The 21,175-nt window shown below is 35.9% G+C and overlaps 1 protein-coding gene across 4 annotated transcripts in view; it reads left to right on the top strand.

Annotated features, from left to right (window-relative positions):
* The window catches only part of AEBP2 (AE binding protein 2), an 87,196-nt gene that overhangs the window by 33,297 nt on the left and 32,724 nt on the right, over positions 1 to 21,175 (top strand). For all 4 annotated transcript variants that reach the window (XM_072765890.1, XM_072765891.1, XM_025995141.2 and 1 more), the window contains exons 3-4: positions 635 to 742; positions 18,323 to 18,509. In XM_072765890.1, coding sequence (XP_072621991.1) covers positions 635 to 742; positions 18,323 to 18,509 — 295 coding nt within the window. The remainder of the gene's footprint in view (positions 1 to 634; positions 743 to 18,322; positions 18,510 to 21,175) is intronic.

The following is a 21,175-nucleotide window of genomic DNA, read 5'->3' as shown; positions in this document are numbered from 1 at the left end:
AGTATGTGGGTCTTTCATGATGATAGAGCAGTTTATGCCCATTTGCTTTTGGATTTGTTTAATTTAACATTTTGTATTAGATTTTGCTTTATAATGAAGATAAGTGGAAATAATTTTTAATGAATAGAACAATGTAAAAATAAGTATTAGTATGCATGTGAGAATAAGGAATCAAGAGCAGAATAATTTAATTTGGTAATTTAATAGCTTTACTCATTTTTTGAAGTTCCATCTTCAATTAATATTTGATTATTTTGATTTATTTTCATTGTTTCTTTATACCCCTATATTTTCCTGGTATTTCTAATTAATAATGCTTGTTCTAAAATAATTGTGTATAATCCTAGCTCTTAGGGATATGTTGTTAATATTTTGTATATTTCCTTCTGAATGACCTCTTGGGATTGGTTTGTCGTTCTCATTGAAGGAATTGGACAGTTGCCTTATGGAGAAAGGGTTTAAAACCATATCTCTCATACCGGAAGTTCAGAAAGTTTAACTATTAAGCCTTTTTGATTGATTCATACATTAATGGTTCTTTTTTTAAGACTTGCAACATGTTCATTTGAACTTACAAGGAATAAAACTTTGTTGAAATAAGTGATGAAAATTATTATGGCTCTTCTTTTAACAGGTATTTGTTTGCTTATGGAAAGGTTGTAAAGTATATAACACTCCGTCAACCAGTCAGAGTTGGTTACAGAGGCATATGCTGACACATAGTGGAGACAAACCTTTCAAGGTAAGTAAGCATATGTGCGTTATTTTATTTGACTTTTGGTTGTATATTTCTTAATGGGCATACATTTGCCCTTCTAAAGATTTTTTTTATTTTAAGATTTTATTTATTTGAAGGTGAGAGAGAGAGAGAGAGCAGGAGCATGAGTTGGGGGAGGACCAGAGAGAGAGAGAAAGAGGGAGAAGCTGATTCCCTGCTGAGCAAGGAACCAGATGCAGGGCTCTTCCCGGGACCCTGGAATCATGACCCCAGCTGAAGGCAGATGCTTAACTGACTCAGCCACCCAGGTGCCCCCCCCCCCCCCCCCCCCGCCCCACTTCTAAAAATAGTTTTTTTAAAAAAACACTTGTTTTAGCATTCCTGTGGATGCATGGAATTTAAAACAATAGATGGAGATGAAAATAATACCCAATTTTTAAAATTTGGAGAACAGAAAGAAAACTACTGAGGTGTAGGGTCTTGAAAATAGCTAATGAACAGACTGATACGAATACATACATGTCTTTAAAATTGGTGGCTTTTAAACCTTGTGCTTTTTTTTCTCACTGCCATAGTTTTCAGCCTTCTTATTAGCAAATAACTCTGATTATTATACAAAAAAGTGAAATTGTACAATATTGAGGGGTTTGATTGTTTTCATTCAGTTTTGAGGTCATATTACTGAGCTTTGGTAAATTATGTCAAATGATGTGTTCTGAAAAATTGTATAAAGAACAAGTGTCTATAAAAGCTATTTTTCTATTTATCTTCATTAAAAATTAAAATATTTTGGTTTTTAATTATGGAAAGCATATACCATAGAGGTTAAAATTTGTGTTTAGAGGTTTAATAGTAGTTAAACCATAATCTTCTGGTATGTAAATACTGTGCCAGAAACTTCCCTTGGGTTTCATTAGAGGAGATAATCCTTGTGGAGCTGCTTTTTAAAAATTACCCAGTTTTTTGAAAAGACCATCTTTAACAAGTTAAAAAAAATTTTTACATTGAGATATCTTGCTCCTTTTTTTCTTTCCTTGTTCCTTCTCCAAATAATGTAATCACTATTATTAGTTTCTTTTTTTTTTTTAAGATTTTATTTATTTATTCATGAGAGAGACACAGGGGGGGGGGGGGGGCAAAGACACAGGTAGAGGGAGAAGCAGGCTCCATGCAAGAAGCCCGATGTGGGACTCAAACCCTGGGAATCCGGGATCATCCCTGAGCCAAAGGCAGACGCTCAACCGCTGAGCCAACCAGGCATCCCACTATTACTAGTTACTAGTGAATTCTTCTAGTATTTATGAAAGTATAAGCAAGTAGATCTGTAGTTTCATTCATTTAATTCAGTAAACTATATACTCTCAATGCCTTATTTTTTATTTTTTTTTGTTGTTTTTTTTATTTTTATTTTTTTTAATGCCTTATTTTTTAAATGAGCTTTTTATTTTAAGATTTTATTTATTTATATTAGAGAGCATGAGTGTTGGGGAGGGACAGAGGGAGAAGGAGAAGCAGACTCCCTGCTGAACAGGGAACCCGACTCAGGGCTTGATCTCAGGACCCCAGGGTCACAAGCCAAAGGCAGATGCCTAACTGACGCCACCCAGGTGCTCTGAGCTTTTTATTTTAGAGCAGTTTTAGATTTACAATAATATTAGAAAGATTATAGAGGGTTCCCTTACACCCTATACCAAATTTTTCCCACTATTGACATCTTTGTTTCATGTATGTGTACCTTGCTTTTTAAACTTACTTTATGCTAAAGATCTTCTATAAGAATATTCTTTTAGTTTATTTAACCAAACTTGTATAGATACTTGGGTTATTTCTAGTCTTTGGCTATTTTAAATTGTACTGCAGTGATAAATCTTTGAACATAATGTCATTTTGTACATGCATAATTATATTTGTAGGAAAAATTCCCAAAAATCATATGAGAGGGTAGATCAAAGGCTATATAATAGAAGTATTGGTGATTTTGTGTTTTGTTTTTTGTTTTTTTAAAGATTTTTATTTGAGAGAGAGTGTAAGCGTGACAGAGACCATGAGTGGGGGAAAGGGGGAGGGTAGAGGGAGAAGCACTTTCCCTACTGAGCAAGGAACCTGATGTGGGACTCTATCCCAGGACCCTGGGATCATGACCTGAGCCGAAGGTAGCCGCTTAACTGAGTGGCCATCCAGATGCCTAAGTATTGGTAATTTTGATAAATATTGCCAAATTGCCCTCCATAGGGTTTGTGTCTTCATCATCATTGTTAGAGCATCTGCCTTCTCAATAGCCTTGCTGAGAAGGTGTTATCAAACTTTTGAATTTTTGCCAATCTAATAGATGAGTTGTATCCTACTGTGTTTTAGTTTGCTTTTCTTTTTGCATCTTTTCATATGCTTAACTATTCGGGTTTTCCTTTGTTTTAAATTATATTTTTTATTTTTAAAAATTTACTTATTTATATTAAGCCAGCTCTGTGCCCAATGTGAGCCTTGAACTCATGACCCTGAGATCGATCAAGATTTGCATGCTATACTGACTGAGTCAGCTAGGTCTCCCTCTTCATTCATTCATTCATACTGTGAAAGTTTTATTTAATCATTAAAGATTTTATTTATTTATTCATGAGTGACACAGAGAGGCAGAGAGAGAAGCAGGCTCCTTGCAGGGAGCCTGATGTGGGACTGGATCCCAGGACTCCAGGGTCACGCCCTGAGCTGAAGGCAGATGCTCAACCGCCACCTGGGTGTCCTGGAATACAAATTTTTTTTTAATACAATTTTTTTTAAAGCACATTATTCAGCTGCTATTTAAGTAGTTTTATAAACAGGTTTTAAACTCCCCATCTAAAAAATAAAATAAAAAAAACTCCCGATCTAAGATGTAGCTGTTTTAAGACTAGTTACCCCATAGAATTACACAGTATGTATCCAATAAATGTAAGAGCTTATTGTTGTTAAACAATAGAATCATTTACTTTCTCATTGTGTGTATTTCCATTTATTTTTCTTTAGGGCAGCAATTCTGCTGGTTGATTATGATGTGCAGATTCATTTCAAAGCCTGTCAAATGCATTTTTCTCCCAGATCCTCTTTTTGGAAACTGTAGAAGATTCCCATTGGAGAGGGGGAAAGAAATTATCTTTAAAAGACAAAAATTAAGGGGTATGATTTAGCAAGGCATTGTTCTAGAAGTCATAGGAATCCTTGAAATCCAGAAAACATTTATTGATGTCTACAGTACATGGCAGTGTGCTAGGTACTTTGGAAGCAAGGTGAATAAGAAAGCCAGGCCTCAGCTCTTCAGGGAACTTAACATTCTTTAGGTGTGTACAGATCTAAATGGATTTAAGTAATGAAATGTTTTAAATGCTTTAATAGTGACCTATGAAAGGTTTCTGGGAACATGGATTAGGGATAAGTTAAAAGTATATAATGACTGAGAAGGAGTAGTAGGAAGTAAAGGGAGTCAGCTATAGAGAGAAGGTCGTGAGGTGATGATGTTTTAGGGAGCCTTTTAAAAAAATTTTTAGTTGTAATGTACAATAAAGTTTCTAAAGTATGCTTAAGTGTTCAGCAGTTTAAAGATTGTTTCATACGTTTGTATGCACCTGTGGCACCACCACCCTGATGAAAATATTCTTAATAAAACAGAATTTCTTAATGTCCCTTTCCAGTCTATTATCCTGTCCTCTATTCTCCCCTTGCCATATTACAATTTCAGTCATCTTGGCTTAGTTCCAGCTATAGCATTTTATTTAACCTAACTTCTCTTGGCTGTTTACCTATGAATGGAGGTGCTGAGTCATAGAATAGGGCATTTTTTAGCTTTGGAAACTGTAAACTCTTACCCAAATTGATTGTATCATTTTATATTCCCACCAGCAGTGAATTAGAGTTTAGTTGCTGTATATCTTGGTATTATCAGTTTTTTAATTTTAGCTATTCTAGTAGATTTAGATTTGTAGTGGTATTTCATTTTGGCTTTAATTTTTATTTCCCTGATGAGAAATGAGGTTGAGCTCATTTTCATGTGCTTATGGCTATTTGAATTTCCTATTTGAGGGAAGTACCTATTTAATAATAAGCCTTTTATTATTTTATTGAATGGCTTGTCTCATATATATATATATATTGCAGATACTTTCTTCCAGTCTCTATGATGTCCCTTTTTTGTTAAGATTTTATTGTTTAATTTCTACACCTAATGGGCTCAAACTCACAACTCAGAGTTTGAGAGTCACATGCTCCACCAACTAAGTCACCAGGCACTTTTCTGTCTTTGGTTTCCTAATGGGATCTTTTGAATAGTTTTTAATTTCAGTGAAATCTCATTTATCAACTTTTTTTGATAGTACTTCTTGTATGCTAAGAAGTTTTTGCCTACTCTTAGTATAAGAAGGTGAGGAGTGTCTTATTGAAAACCTAAGTTTAAAAAAAAAAAAAAAAGAAAACCTAAGTTTTGTCTTGTTTGTAGGGAGATCATTTCAGGCATATATTTAAATATATTTTGCATACTATAAGGTTTACCAAGGTTTTCAGTGTTTTTTTTTTTTTTTTTCCCAGTGGTTTTTTAGTGTGTTCATAGCATTCTGCAACCATCACCACTAATTAATTATAGAAATAAGTGCTTCTGAGAGAAAGAAAAGGAGGCATATAAAAGAATGAATAGGGAGTAGCATTTTTTTTTGTATGATTTACTTGAGAGAGCAAGAGCATGTGGGGGCAAGGGTGGAAGGAAAGGGAGAGAGAGAATCTCAAGCTGACTCCCCGCTGAGCATGAAGGCCCCCCCTCCCCCATGTTGGGGGATAAATCCCATGATCCTGAGATCACAATCAGAGCTGAAACCAATTGCCGGCCTCCTAACTGAGCTACCTAGATTCTCTTGAGTGATACTTTATTGTGGCAATTTGAAAGATTTTTAGAACTATTTCTGTAGATTGGTGAGCTTATTAGACTGTTTGGAAATTAAATATATAAGCAGTTGATTTCAAAAAGTTTTTTATATTGGCTGTTTTAGTATTTGTTGTATAATGAACAAGTGAAGGTAGGGGTCAGAAATAGTCATGATTAGCAAAGGCTTTAATAATGTTATTTTCTGCCTTGCAGGTTACCTACATATTTTATTACATTACCTATTTTAACTAATTTAATTCTTTTTTTTTTAATAGACACCAAGCCTCTTTTTTTAAAAAATTTTTTATTTATTTATGATAGTCACAGATAGAGAGAGAGAGAGAGAGAGAGAGAGAGAGAAAGGCAGAGACATAGGCAGAGGGAGAAGCAGGCTCCATGCACCGGGAGCCCAACGTGGGATTCGATCCCGGGTCTCCAGGATCGTGCCCTGGGCCAAAGGCAGGCGCTAAACCGCTGCGCCACCCAGGGATCCCAACTAATTTAATTCTTAAAAAAGTTCTTTGAAGTAATTACTGTTACTGCTCTCAGTTTAGATATGAGGAGACTGAGGTAAGAAGAGATTAAATATTTTCTAAGGTTATGGGCAGTTAGTGGCAGATGGAAGGCTTCAGAGGCGGTATAAATTCAGTCTTTGTCCTTAACCACTTGTGCTCTGGTGCCTCTTGATAATTTATAATGTAGAACAGCCCCTGTGCAATATGTATATTGTATATTGTGTTTAGATTACCGTTATTATCTCTTACTATATGTTAGCCTGCAATTTGATTATGCTGTGGAGTTTGCATTGTATTTTTTGGCCTTTTTCTTTTTTTTTTTTTTTACAATATTCTTCAAACATTCACTAAAGAGTTCAGTTTTATTCATACCTTAAAAAAATAACAATGTGGCTGCTCTATTGTTGGTTTGTGTGGATAATTGATAAAATCATCTTGATGAATTTCCTAAAATGTGCACTGTCTTTACTGAAAATATTTGAAGTTGTTAATTCTTCAGGATGAAGTATGAATAAAGAAGAGGGATTGAGAAGAGGGAAAGGAAGGGCTTAGTATAGCACCTAATGTTGCCTAATTATGACAGACTTTGAAATTTCACAGCCAACAAAGTTTTTTCTTAATTTCTAGTAGGGTCTTGATCTTCCTCCACTTGGTCACATGGAAATAAGTGTGTTAGAAATGTAATACCTGCTACTATTTTAAGAATTTGAAACTAAAAAGCTTCAAGAAGATAATGGAACTATAACACCTCAGAAAATCGTTATTCTTCTGTACATATTGGATTTCTTAACATAAGTACAAAATAAATTGAATCATTTTGCACCTAAATGTAGCTTGCTTTTTCAGTTCTATATTGGGCAGTGTTTCATGTCAATAAGTTTATTACTTCTTAATGGTTCTACACTATTCCTTTTTTTTTTAAATTTTAAACTTTTTAAAAAAAGATTTTATTTATTCATGATAGACTGAGAGAGGGGGGCAGGCAGAGACACAAGGCAGAGGGAGAAGCAGGCTCCATGCTGGGAGCCTGACGAGGGACTCAGTCCCAGGACTCCAGGATCACGTCCCGGGCCAAATACAGGCGCTAAACCACTGAGCCACCCAGGGATCCCCCCACTATTCCTTTTAAAAAGATTTATTTGAGAGAGAGTATGAGCTAGCAAGAGCAAGCATGAGCAGGATGAGGAACAAAGGGAGAAGCATACTCCCTGCTGAGCAGGAAGCCTGATGTGGGACTCACTCTCAGGACCTTTGGATCATGACCTGAGCTTGAAGGCAGATGCTTAACTAACTGAACCACCCAGGCAGTACTGGTTGTTTATTATTCTTATGTGATAGTTTATCTTATTTAATCAGTACTTTTTTTTTTTTTTTAAGATTTGTCAGAAAGTTGGGGGGAGGGTCAGATGGAGAAGGAGAGAGAAAGAATCTGAAGCAGATTCCCCATGGACCAAGGTGCCCAATGGGCATTGATCTCATGGCCAGGAGATCATGACCTGAGGTGAAATTAAGAGTCTGAGACTTAACTGAGCCACTCAGGTGCCCTTAACTAGTGCTTTCTTGATGTATCTTTTTTGGTCCAATTATCCCCAACATAAAGAACAATGTAATCAATGAACATATTTTTATAAACTGCTTTTGGGAGCTAATATAAATTCCTAGAAGCTATTTCACTAGTTCAAAGAGTAGATATTTAGGTTTGCTTTTTATAGGTATTATTAAACCCCCCTCTGGAAAACTGTAACAATTCATAGTCCAACCTATATATAATATAGTGCTGTTTCCCCAGTCTCCTTGAAGCTTGGCAGTAATTATTGACATTAATAATTGGCATTGTTTTATCTTTGCCAAACACATTTTTTTTTATTACTAGCAAGATTTGAATATCTCTAATGTTCTGGCTATTGGTTATTTTTTTCTCTAAATTGATTATTTGGTTACTTTGCCCTTTCTTCTGTTGAATTTTTTCTTATTTATATAACTTTAAATTAAATATACATATTTTCTGCATGTAACAGATACTTTGTCATTTATAATAAACTTCTGTTTTTTTTTTTTTAAGATTTTATTTATTCATTCATGGGAGACACAGAAACAGAGAGAGAGAGAGAGAGAGAGAGGCAGAGACACAGGCAGAGGGAGAAGCAGGCTCCACGCAGGGAGCCTGACGTGGGACTCGATCCCGGGTCTCCAGGATCAGGCCCTGGGCTGAAGGTGGCACTAAATCGCTGAGCCACCCGGGTTGCCCCATAAACTTCTGTTTGTTCTATCAAGAAGTTTCTCTGTATTGATATTCCCATAATTTCTACATATATACATGTAGATATATGCAATGTAAACACAGTGTAAATATATTTTTTATATATTTGCATTACCCTTTTCCTATATTTTTGTATATTTATCTTTAAAAGATTATTTATTATTTATTTATTGATTGATTGATTGAATGTGAGCCAGGGGGAAGGGCAGAGGGAGAAAGAGAATTTCAAGCCGACTCCATGCTGAGCTTGGAGTGCACTGTGGGGCTCTATTTCATAGGATCATCATCTGAGCCAAAATCAAGAGTCAGATGCTTGAGTGACTTAGCCACACAGGTGCCCCAAATTTTGTATTTAGAGGATGGAAATTTTTTTAACCTACTCATCTTTATCAAGTAGGAAAAACATCATTTCCTTGCTGTGATAGGAGTTCAATATTTTCTCCATTTTGATGTTTTTCTTGACTTTTTTTTCCAAAAGGCAGAGTTTTTAAACTTAATTTTGGAATAATTTCAACTAATAGAGAAGATGGAAAACTCCTATACCCTTTCTCTGTCACACATGAATGTATAAATTCCCTAACCTGGATTCACTAATTATCTTTGTGCTACATTTGTTCTATATCCATCTATCCATCCATCATCTATCTCTGTCGTCTTTCCTACTCCCATCTCTCCCTCTTTCTTCTTCCCTACCACCTACACACATTTTTTGAAAATTCTAGCAGAATCCGTAGATACTTCACTGTGTGCATTTCCTAAGAACAAGGGTATTCATAACTTTAGAATAATTATCAAGACCCAGAAATTTAATATTGATACTATTAAGTATTGAAGTTGTACTAATTGTCCCAATAATGTCATTCATAGCAGTTTTTATTCTCTACTTAGAATCCGGTTGGGGATCATGCATTGCTTTTAGTTTTGTGACTCTTTTAATCTTAATGTTTCCTCAACATTTTTTTATCTTTCATGTCGCTGATATTTTTGAAGAGTATAAATCTTTTATTTTGTATATTCCCCATTTTGGGGTTGTTTGGTGTTTTTGTAATGATCAGATTTGGTTTATGCATTTGGAGAAAATAGAATAAAATTCTCACTGTATCATGTTAAGGGATACCTGATGACAATTTGTCATAGATGATGTTACCTAGATCACTTGATGAAGGTGGAATTTGCCTTCATATGTATCATATGAAAATAATTGATCATGTTAGCTTATTATGAAATTTTAGTTTTGTAAAATCAGCATATCCCTAAAATGTAAGTACATCTTCTTTGCCAAGGGTTTGTTTAATTAATTAATTAATTAAATTTTATTATTTTATTTTATTTTATTTTAGAGAGAGAGCATGAGCAGGGAAGTGGGGCAGAGGGAAAGGGAGAACCAGACTCCTTGCTAAGCAGGGCAGCCAATTTGAGACACTATCCCAGGACCCTGGGGTCATGACCTAAGCTGGAGATAGATGCTTAACCACTGAGGCACCCAAGTGCCCACCAAGGTTTTTTTTTTTTTTTAATAATATTTATCTTTGATAATTAAAGTGCAGAGATCATTACTAGATAACATTGTGCCTCCACTCTTCACTTTGTCATGTATATATATCTGCCTTATACATTGAAGATTTGTGAGAAGGTGGAGTTGCTGCTGTTGTTCTGCTAATACATGTAGTGAAACATTGTTAAGGGTTTGTAAAACATTCCATGTTTTGGGGGATCCCTGCCTGGCTCAGTTGGTAGAGGGGGTGGGACTCATGATCTTCAGGTTGTAAGTTCAGGTCCCACATTGGGTGTAGAGATTACTTAAAAGAAAAAAAATTACATGTGTTTACAGTAGTAGGATGTGGTAATATTTTAAACTATTTTTAGTCTTTTTTTTCCTTTTCAATTTTAATTTTGATTCTTGTTAATTATCTGGTATTTATGATTTATGTTTTATGATAGTTAAGTGGCTTAATACTACCATGCTTAGAAATATATATTTTACTTAACTGAAGAAAAGAAAAAGTAGTTAGATATAGAGTGGTGATTGTTTAGACTTGCTTACTTTACTGCTGATGAGGCAGTGGTTTGTCTTGATAGATATGTATGTGTTAAAAATTATGTAGTTGTACTTTTTATTAGATAAGTTTATTTTTTTTAAATATTTTATTTTTTCATGAGAGACATAGAGAGAGAGGTAGAGACACAGGCAGAGGGAGAAGCAGGCTCCCCATGGGACTCGATTCCAGGACTCTGCAATCATGACCGAAGCCAATGGCCAGATGCTCAATCACTGAGCCACCCAGGCGTCCCTATCAGATAAGCTTATTAGTAATACGTGCTTTTACTTTGCACACACATTTCTCTCCTACTCCAGTATTTGTTTACTTTGAGCATAGTATAGTCATTTACTTGTTTTGGGTTAATTTATTTATTGTAACTTTTTTTAGGCAACTAGCCACCTATAGCTCAGCATGATCGACTCCATTCACAATATTGACATACGTGAATAACTTCTCATTGTGTTAGTGTAGTGTTTGAATGACTCAAAACTTCTTCCAGGGCTGGTACATAAAATAGCCTATCTTTTCAGGTGTTTTGGAATCAAGACCCCATCCTAAATTGTTGATAAAGAAAAAAGAAATTTTGTCAAACCAAACTATGATATCCTTATAGTTGTACATACAGGCAAATTCTGGTAATTTGTTACATAGTGAATGATACCATTACTGCGTCATTCACTGTGATGGATGATGAAATAATTTTCTTCTCCTTTATGACTTATTTTGTAATGGTAGTTGAGGCTGATAATTTTATTTATTCATTCATACATACATACATACATAACTGCCTGAGCCCCGACCCACCCTGCCAGCTCTGATGCTGATAATTTTTATATCATTTGCTTTTTAACCCCAACTTTTTTTTTTTTTTCTAATAAAGATTTTATTTATTCATGAGAGATAGAGAGGCAGAGACACAGGCATGGGGAGAAGCAGGCTTCATGCAGGGACCCCGATGTGGGACTTGGTCCCAGGACTCCAGGATCATGCCCTGGGCCAAAGGCAGGCCCCAAACTGCTGAGTCACCGTCCCCCCCAACTTTTTTTTTTTTTTTTAAGATTTTATTTATTCATGAGAGACACAGAAAGAGAGGCAGAAACACAAAGGCAGAGGGAGGAGAAGCAGGCTCCATGCAAGGAGCCTGACGGGACTTGATCCCAGGAATCTGGGATCACGCCCTGAGCCAAAGACAGACATTCAGCTGCTGAGCCACCCAGGTGTCCCTGCCCCCAACTTTTTGAGGTATAATTGGAAAATAAAATTTTAAAATATTTAATTAAATTATATGTAATGATGATTTGGTATGTGTATATAGTTGTGAAAGGATTTTCTCCATCTAGTTAATGAACCCATCCATCACCTCATATATACATCTTTTTTTTTTTTTTGTAAGAATCTTTTCAATAGACGTTCTCTGTAGTAACACAAAGCATTAAATACCTTGTTCTGCTATCTTTAATTTGATATTTAGTGTGTCTGTGTGTATTTGAAGCTCTCATGTTCCTTAGCCTCGGCGGCCAGTGTTTAGGATGCTCCTGCTGACCTAACACGTAATGTTTGACTATACATAAGGATAATAACTGCAGTGATCATCATGATACTAAAAGACCAAAAAATGATTCGCTTTCTTCCCCCAAAGAAAACTAATTGGTCACCATAAGAGGATGATAGGGATCTTATTATTTGGAAACTGGTAAGAATCAAGTAGTTCTTCCTTTACGATATGAATTGTGCCACTGGGTGTCCAAATCCTGGTGCTTGAGTTGCAACTATGACCAATTAAATTAGAATTGGGGCATGCAGCCAGACATTTTGCTATAATTTTAAAAAATTGGGTGACTTGGATGTGCATCTAGGCTTAAGAACCATTGTTCTACAAGGTATTTCTCTTATGGGGTACCCTATACTAAATAGCATTTCTTTGATAAATGTGACTGTCAGTTCAGTGGTCTTTGCAAAGGATAAAATAAAAGAGAAGAAAAAGAGCTATGCTGTGTACTGTGTGCTTGTTGCATTTTGGATCTTGTTTTTGTTGATATAAACTTTCTTTTCTAGGCTTCCTTGATACCACACTTGCCTGTTCTTCATCCTTCCCACTCCTATTTCCGAACTCATTGGCTGCTCTCTCTAGTCACCTTTGCTGGCCTCTGCTCTACCTGACTTCTAGGTGTTGGAAAGTGCTCTCTTGAAGGTCTTACCCTAGGTGTCCTTTGGTTTTAAATACTATAAAATACTGTATATTCCGATTATTCTCAGTTGTTTATCTCTAGCCCTACCAATATTCCCTCTTGTATTCTAGAATGGAATATTTCGCTTTGATGTCTAATTAGATTATTTTGAACTTAATATGTAGAAAATCTTAAGGTTTTTTATTTCAAATGTGGTTCTACTTTAGACTCAGTAAATAGTAAGATTGTCAAAGGCTCTCACTTTAAGAACCCTGCATCATTCTTGATTCCTCTCTTCTCCTGTACTTCCTTATTATTATTATTATTATTATTATTATTATTATTATTATATATTTTTAAAGATTTATTTATTTATTCATTCAGAGAGAGCGAAGAGAGAGGCAGAGACACAGGCAGAGGGAGAAGCAGGCTCCATGCAGGAAGCCCGATGTGGGACTCGATCCTGGGTCTCCAGGATCAAACCCCAGGCTGCAGTTGGCGCTAAACCGCTGTGCCACCGGGGCTGCCCCTTCTCCTGTACTTGCATAAATGCCTTAGCAAATCCTCTCAATTTGACCCTCAGTATATTTTGAATATGACTACTGCTTCTCTTTCTACTCTTTTATCTTTGATTTATCATCATCATCTTTTTTTCTTTTTTTAAAGATGTTATGTATTCATTTGACAGAGAAAGAGAGCACAAGCAAGGGGAGCGGCAGGCAGAGGAGAAATAGGCAGAGGAAAAACACTTCCAAGCTGAGCAGGGAGCCTGATGCGGGCCTTGATCCCAGAACCCTGTGATCATGACCTGAGCTGAAGGCAGATGCTTAGCTGAACCACCTAGGCATTCCCCGCGCCCCACCACGCTGGGAGCCTGACATGAGGCTTGATCCTGGGTCTCCAGGATTATGCCCTAGACAGAAGGGGCGGTGCTAAACCACTGAGCCACCCGGGCTGCCCTGTTTCTTTTTTTTTTTTAAAGTAATTTCTCATTTTAAATTCTCATTGTACTTTTGGGCTTTCTTTTTTAGATTTGTTTATGATTCTTGGTGGATAAATGATCAAAATCCAAGATAAAACTGTTTTCTATTAGAATTCTCATTTATGTTCAGAACATTGAAGCATTGCTCATTAAAATACACTTGTGAAATTTACTCAGTTTTAGATGATGTCAGGGCCTATTTGTTGAAGTCTTGAAGGGTTCTAGGACAAAATGAATCTGTTAGCCTCCTAGGATTCTTATAATTAAGGGCAATCCTAGGTGGAGTTCTATCATAAAGTCCTTCTGAATTTAAACCCGAGGGCTTGGATCCGAACTGTTAAAGTTATCTCTACCTTAATTGTAGTCAAGTAGCTTTTTTAAAATTTGAAATACAGAGTTTTTCAACAAATTTGTTTGAATAACCTATATTAAACTGGGAATTCCTGGAGATCCCTGGGTGGCTCAGTGGTTTAGCGCCGCCTTTGGCCCAGAATGTGATCCTGGAGTCCTGGAATTGAGTCCCACATCAGGCTCCCTACATGGAGCCTGCTTCTCCCTCTGCCTGTGTCTCTGTGTCTCATGAATAAATAAATAAAATCTTAAAAAAAACAAAACTGGGAATTCCGAGGCAAAGACTTTTTTTTTTTTTTTTAAGATTTTTTTTATTCATGAGAGACACACAGAGAGAGGCAGAGGGAGAAGCAGGCTCCTTGCAGGGAGCCCAATGTGGGACTTGATCCCTGGACCCCAGGATCATGACCCAAGCCAAAAGCAGATGCTGAACCACTGAGACACCCAGGTGTCCCAAAGACGAATAGTTTATTGTATTCCTTAAAGTCCCTGACACAAGGGCTGCAAAAGACAATGTATGTTTTTAAAGTAGATATTAGGAAATATAGGAGTAATATCTTCTAAAATTGAAAAGTAAGGAAAATAATTACCATATGGCTTTATTCTATGGCAGTATTGTGTAATAGAAATATACATGAACCAAATAGATCATTTTAAATTCTCCAGTGCTTCATTAAAATAATTGAAACAGATGAAAATAATTTAAACATCTTTGACTTAACTTATTATATTATTATTTCAACATCTTAGCAGTATACAAAATTAATGAAATTTTTTGCTTTCTTGGGTACTGAATCTTCAAAATTCAGTATGTATTTTATTTACTTTTCTTAAATATTTTATTTTGAGAGAGAGCGCACAAGTGAGGGGGAGGGGCAGAGGAAGAAGGAGAAGGAGAAGCCAATTCAGCGGAGCAGGGACCCTGAGGGACCTGAGGCTCAGTCCCAGGACCCCAGGATCATGACTTGAGCCGAAAGCAAACACTTAACCTACTTAGTCACCTAGGCGCCCCCAGTATGTATTTTATACTTATAAGTCTTTTCAGTTTGGAATAGTCACATTTCAGGTGCTCAGTAACTATATGTGTCTGATGCCTAAAATGTATTGGACAGTGTAAAACTAATCCATTAGGGTGATTCTACTTAAGCACTCTCAGTTCGGATGCTAAACCTTTGATCTTTATTTAGATTTCACAAAATTAGCAATTGGAGAGGTAGATTCACATACCAAGCTATTTTAGATACTAAAAATTTTTTAGTAGTGAAATTAAGTATCAGATAATTAACTGAAAATTAAAATGGAAGGGCTAGTTTTATTATTATAGTAAAAGACATTACCTTTTTAAAAAAATGTAGATGGCAGTTAAGGAAATACTAATAAAAGCCACAATGAGGTACTACTTCATACTAGGATGATTTTAATATAATAAACTGAAAATAACAAATGTTGGCAAGGATATGGAGGTAGCTAATGATTATACAACATTGTGAATGCACTAAAGACCACTGAATTGTATACTTTAAAATGGCATGTTATATGAATTTCACCTCAATTAATAAAAATTAAATAAAATTAAAGTTTGTTTCTTGGTTACAGTAGTCTTTAATTGTTAATAATGGATTTTGTAGTGGATAGTATTCTATTGGTAATCCATAGGATATAAAACTTTCATTATTTCTTTCAAGATTTAATTTATTTGAGAAAGAGAAAGCATGAGTGGGGTTATGTGGGGTAGAGGGAGAAGCAGACCCCCTGCTGAGCAAGGACCACCCCTCTACCCCCACCCCAGGCTCAACCCCAAGACCCTGGGACTGCGACCTGAGCCAAAGACAGATGCTCAACCATTTGAACCACCCAGGCACCCCAAGAGATGGAAACTTTTAAAAAGCATTATTTTTTTCTTGGCACTCAAAATCTACCTAGTAAATTTTTAAATTCTGAGAATTCAGTAACCATTAGATGTTAAACTTGTCATTGTCATAATATATAGCTGAACATTTGATGCAGGCACTCTGAGGACCACACTATTGATAAGGTCATTTTAAGAATTAAATATTAATTTTAAAGCCCTGGATATGGCTGATTGCTCCTGTTCAAGGTTCCCATAGCATTTTGTCTCTTACTGCCAACTTTGAAGTTGTCATTTTATATGTCTCCTGACTACATGTAAGCTCTTTAAGGGTGGGAAATTAAGTATAATTAAGTGTAAATTATACTTAAGTATAAGCATTCATCCATATGCTTTTAGCATCTTACATAGTACTTTGAATATATAAATATTTGAACTAAAACTTTGGATCATTCCTCTGCCTCTTAATGTACACCTTAAAATGGGCAAAGATTTTTATTAGTAATGCTGAGTACCATTAGAGCCCATAAAAAGTCTCTTTTGTATCAAAACAAATAGATTATGAATGGCACTGTATAAGGAGATTGCTGTAAAATGTTTCAGCCAGCATCACTTTTATTAGAATCTGTAAGTAGTTTAGTTTTCAGGTATATTTAGAAATAGCTATGATTTGTAAGGTGCTTCTGGATATGTATACATGCATGCATGTATGTGTGTATATATTCATAAAAGTATGTTCTTCAGTATATATAGGGAAAGGATAAATTGGGATAAGTATCTAAATAAGCAGTGAAAGTGTCAGGATATCCTTAAAGGAAGATTAGTTAGTTTGGAAGATTAGTTTGTTTTTAAAAGATTTTTATTTATTTATTCATGAGAGATACAGAGAGAGGCAGAGACATAGGCAGAGAGGGAGAAGCAGGCTTCCTGCAGGGGGCTCGTTGTGGGACCCCAGGATCACACCCTGAGCCAAAGGCAGACAAAGGCAGACACTTAACCGCTGAGCCACCCAGGCGTCCCAGAAGATTAGTTTTTAAAAATTTGCATAGATTTAGAGGAACTTTGTAAACCAAGTTGCGATCTCTACTAACAGAGTTGTATTGTATTTTTAGAAGTTTAAAATGATAAAGGTCCCTGGATTAAAAGAAAGAGCCTGAAAATTTAAATTTTTTGTGGTATTATCTAGATAAACTCTAAGTTGAACCACTTAGGACTAATGTGAGGATTTATTTGGTATTCAACATGACAGATTTCTATGCTTGGAGTTTGGTTGTCAAGTCAGAAACTAAGTATATTGGATAAGTTACTACTAGAGAAGCTACTGGAAATTCAGCTGTAGATTTTGCTGTTTGGGGATCATTTTGAAAATGGTGTTTGTTTTAATTAGTAACATTGATTTGTTAGAAGTCACACACTTGGGCAACCCCAGTGGCTCAGCGGTTTAGCACCACCTTCAGCGTGATCCTGGAGACCCGGGATTGAGTCCCATATCAGGCTCCCTGCATGGAGCCTGCTTCTCCCTCTACCTGTGTCTCTGCCTCTCTCAGTCTCCGTGTCTATCATGAATAAATTTTTTGAAAAAGTCATACACTTGTACTATAGCTAATTTTTGTATTACAATTTTAGTAATATCCAAACATTCTGCATTCACTCTTGGAGTAGCAGATCTTCCAGGTGACTTGGGTAGTTAACCTTTCATTTTCTCAATCTGGCAAGTCCAGAAGCCTAAAGAAGCAGTACTTAGTGGAATTTATAGAGTTGTGTAAGATCAACCCTGAACATAAGCCTTCTCTAAGCAACTGGATCTAATAATTAAAAGTCAGTATCACTGTATATCTTCTCTATTTGTTCTAACAGCAAAGAAAGTAGGGAGGCTACTGATGGTCTTGAAGCAGTATATATTGTTACAATAAAAATAATTTAAAAAATCTAGGAGTCCTAAGTAATTGTTAAGGATATTTAATTTTTCTTTAAGCTTTATTTATTTTAGAGAGAAAGAGCACATGTTTGGCAGGAAGGGCAGAGGCAGAGGGAGAGAGAATCCCAAGCAGATTCCTTGCTGAGCGGACATGGGGCTTGATCCCACTACCCATTAGATCATGATCTGAGCTGACATAAGATCATGAGCCACTACCTATGAGATCATGACCTGAGCCAGTCATGACACTCAACCAACTGAGCCACACAGGCACCCTAGGATGATATCTGATTCTTTGATTTAAAAACAAGTTACTGTTTTTCTTAGGAAGGTGTTAAATTCAAAACCCAAGTTTTCTGGGAAGAAGATCTCACTATTTTTCCCTTGCATGTAGTGGGAAGAGCAGTAAACTGGAGAGTTGTGAAACTAGAGTTTTATTTTTCATCTCTGCCACTGCCTAATGTGTAATATTTTGGGCAATTTATAACAAGAAGGGCTATAGTAGTCTCTCACAATTTCTATCTGGGATAGTTCCATAGTGTTACTGATTTACTTCCAAAAATATAAAATATTCACTCATTCATATTATTGTGCCCTACATGGCATCCCTGACATCCTTTTTATTTTTATTTAGTGTGTTGTTGGTGGCTGCAATGCCAGCTTTGCTTCTCAGGGAGGGCTAGCTCGCCATGTACCCACACACTTCAGTCAGCAGAACTCCTCAAAAGTTTCTAGCCAGCCAAAGGCCAAAGAAGAATCTCCTTCTAAAGCTGGGATGAACAAAAGGAGAAAATTAAAGAACAAAAGACGACGTTCATTACGTAAGTGTTTTACTAAAAATCTGTATGTATTAGATAGCTTTTGTTTATATCTTGGGTTTTCATGCAAATTCAGATTTTACTGTTCTTTAACTCTGTATTTTTGTTAACAGTAATAAACAGATAGGATCTCTTGGGTTTCAGTGTAAGAGTTCATTAATGTATATTTTATCCTAATTAGTAGTTAAGGGAGGGTAAGTATATGTGGCAATAGAATATGAAATCTGTATAGAAATAACATTTTGAGGGCTCCTTTGATTCTGTTCTAAAATAAGATTTAAAATGTGGCAATGTTGATATTTTAGAAAATTTGAACATGTTAAAGGTAATAATGAAGTAAAAGTAACCAGTCTGCTCCAAAGTGGTAGTATATGTGAATAGTAAAACTGTTTACAGTGTCTCAGTCCTTAATTCTATTGAAATACATGTTGTATGCCAAATTACCAGATTTTGAAGTATATCCTCAATATTTAGGATAGAACACGGACAATAAGGTTTATAAATGTGGGGAGCAGGACTTGACTTAGAAACTCCAGAGCCTAGCACTGGCCCTGGTCTTGGTGTCAGCTGGCTAATTAAATATATCCCAAGTGAAGAAATATGATTGACTGCAGCTGTCATTGAAAGGGAGTCCAATGCAAGGGTTGAACTAGAAAGAAAAAAGGAGATCACTATACCCTTTCCCTTGGGATTTGATTAGAGTGCAGAAGAGACTCCAAACACTAATCCAGATTGGAAAACTTGTCTCTAAAATGTTAAAATTTTTGTTATCACAAAGCTACAGCAGACAAAGGAACAAATAGTAGGTGACAAACTTTTCTAAACTCTTAGGCTTCTTATTGTTGAAATAAACATGCATTTTTCAAAGTTGGCTATTGAATTTAGATTATGGATCCATTTTCCTTTTGATTCCATTTATAAAAACAGAAATGACATCAGTTTTTTTTTTTTAAAAGGGAAAGCTTTAATTTTTTTTTTTTTTTTATGATAGTCACACACAGAGAGAGAGAGAGAGAGAGGCAGAGACACAGGCAGAGGGAGAAGCAGGCTCCATGCACCGGGAGCCCGACGTGGGATTCGATCCCGGGTCTCCAGGATCGCGCCCTGGGCCAAAGGCAGGCGCTAAACCGCTGCGCCACCCAGGGATCCCTGACATCAGTTTTTTTTTTTTACTTGACTGATGATCTTGGGTAGCTTGCAGTCACACACAGAAAATTGCTAAATATATATTATGGTATTCAAAACTGAGAATAACTTTCCTACCCATTCCACTTAATAGCCTCATTATTTTCTTCTCAGTTTATATATAGTAATCATTTAAACTTCTGACTTTTTTTTTTACACTATTTGCTTGGTGTAGTGTCTATACAGTGTGCTTGTTCTCTTAAAGAGAATGGTTCAGTTAAATATCCAGGCCTTGCTTAGAAATGGAGGGACTGGTGTCTGATTAAGTCAAGGCTTCTTTTGAGAATGTTTTTTCCAGTATATAGTAAAATGGGGTATGTAGGGAGAGTGGTGGGGAGGGAGGTTGTGTAGTGGGTGAAAAAAAAAAATCTTTTTCTTTCCTCTTTGAAGGGAAGAGGATGAGGATAATCCTGAGTATATGAACTTTAAAAAAATCTAAGCTCTTTCACTGTGAGCAGCTACTGTTAAGTGCCGTGATTTGAATGGCAGAGCTGCTGCCATTGTAGTTCATTCTTTCCTTAAAAATAGACATGTTTAAAGCAGTGCACTAAATGATCTCTTTGCTCTAGTACCATCCTCATTTAATTCAGAGAGGTCGTTTTCACTTAACTGAGTGAAAAGTACATTAATAAATGGCAGAACTGCAGCTTAAGTCATTTTTTGTTAGAATTTTTAAAATTTATTTTAAAGCTTTTCTATTTTGATATTTTTGAAAATAAAGTGGAAAGAATAGTATAATAAATACTTGTATGTCCTTCATTTAAAGAATATACTACATTTACTTTATCTCCATATGTACATACTCTTTTGGTCCTGATTCCAATATACTCTAAGAATGCATCTCCTAAGAATAAAGATATTCTTTTACAAGGCCATAATACCATTCTTGGGGATATACCCATAATACCATACTAAAAGGGCAAAAAGATATCAAGATATCAGATAATATGTATAATTTTGAGCCACAGGAAAGCAGTCTCAATTTTTGTGGTCTCCAAAGATTTTTGATTATGTAGCTTATCAGTTAAAAAAACGCTTGGGCACCCATTCTCAACATGTGTGCTTATATAATACACACAGGGCTGGTGCACATTATAAAACTGTTACCAAGAAAGATATATTGAAAAACATTGATGAAAAATGAAAATAGTGATAGTATTTTCTTTCCTTACCCTAATGGATCATGACCCAGACCTACTTTAGAGATTATTATTCTAGTTTCTCTTTTCTCTAAGTGCTTATCCTGCTGAGGAGAAAGCATATTTGGAGAGCATGGACAGAGTAGAGTAACCCCCCCCCCCCCACACCCAAAGCCACAAATCTAATGGGAATGGGATTTGTTTTTCCTTTTGACTTTTTTCTCCTGTAAACATCAAAAATTTTTTTTCTGATTTCCCTTTGCATTCCTAGTCCTGTGGGTTCTGTTAGTTTATTACTTGATGTTGTTTTATTTATTTTCCTTTGAAGAAAAGTCCAATGAAAAA

Source organism: Vulpes vulpes, chromosome 8 (assembly GCF_048418805.1).
Source record: "Vulpes vulpes isolate BD-2025 chromosome 8, VulVul3, whole genome shotgun sequence".
In the NCBI taxonomy this organism is placed as follows: domain Eukaryota; kingdom Metazoa; phylum Chordata; class Mammalia; order Carnivora; family Canidae; genus Vulpes; species Vulpes vulpes.
The sequence above is the reverse complement of the archived record's forward strand: the minus strand, read 5'-3'. Positions and strand labels throughout refer to the sequence as shown.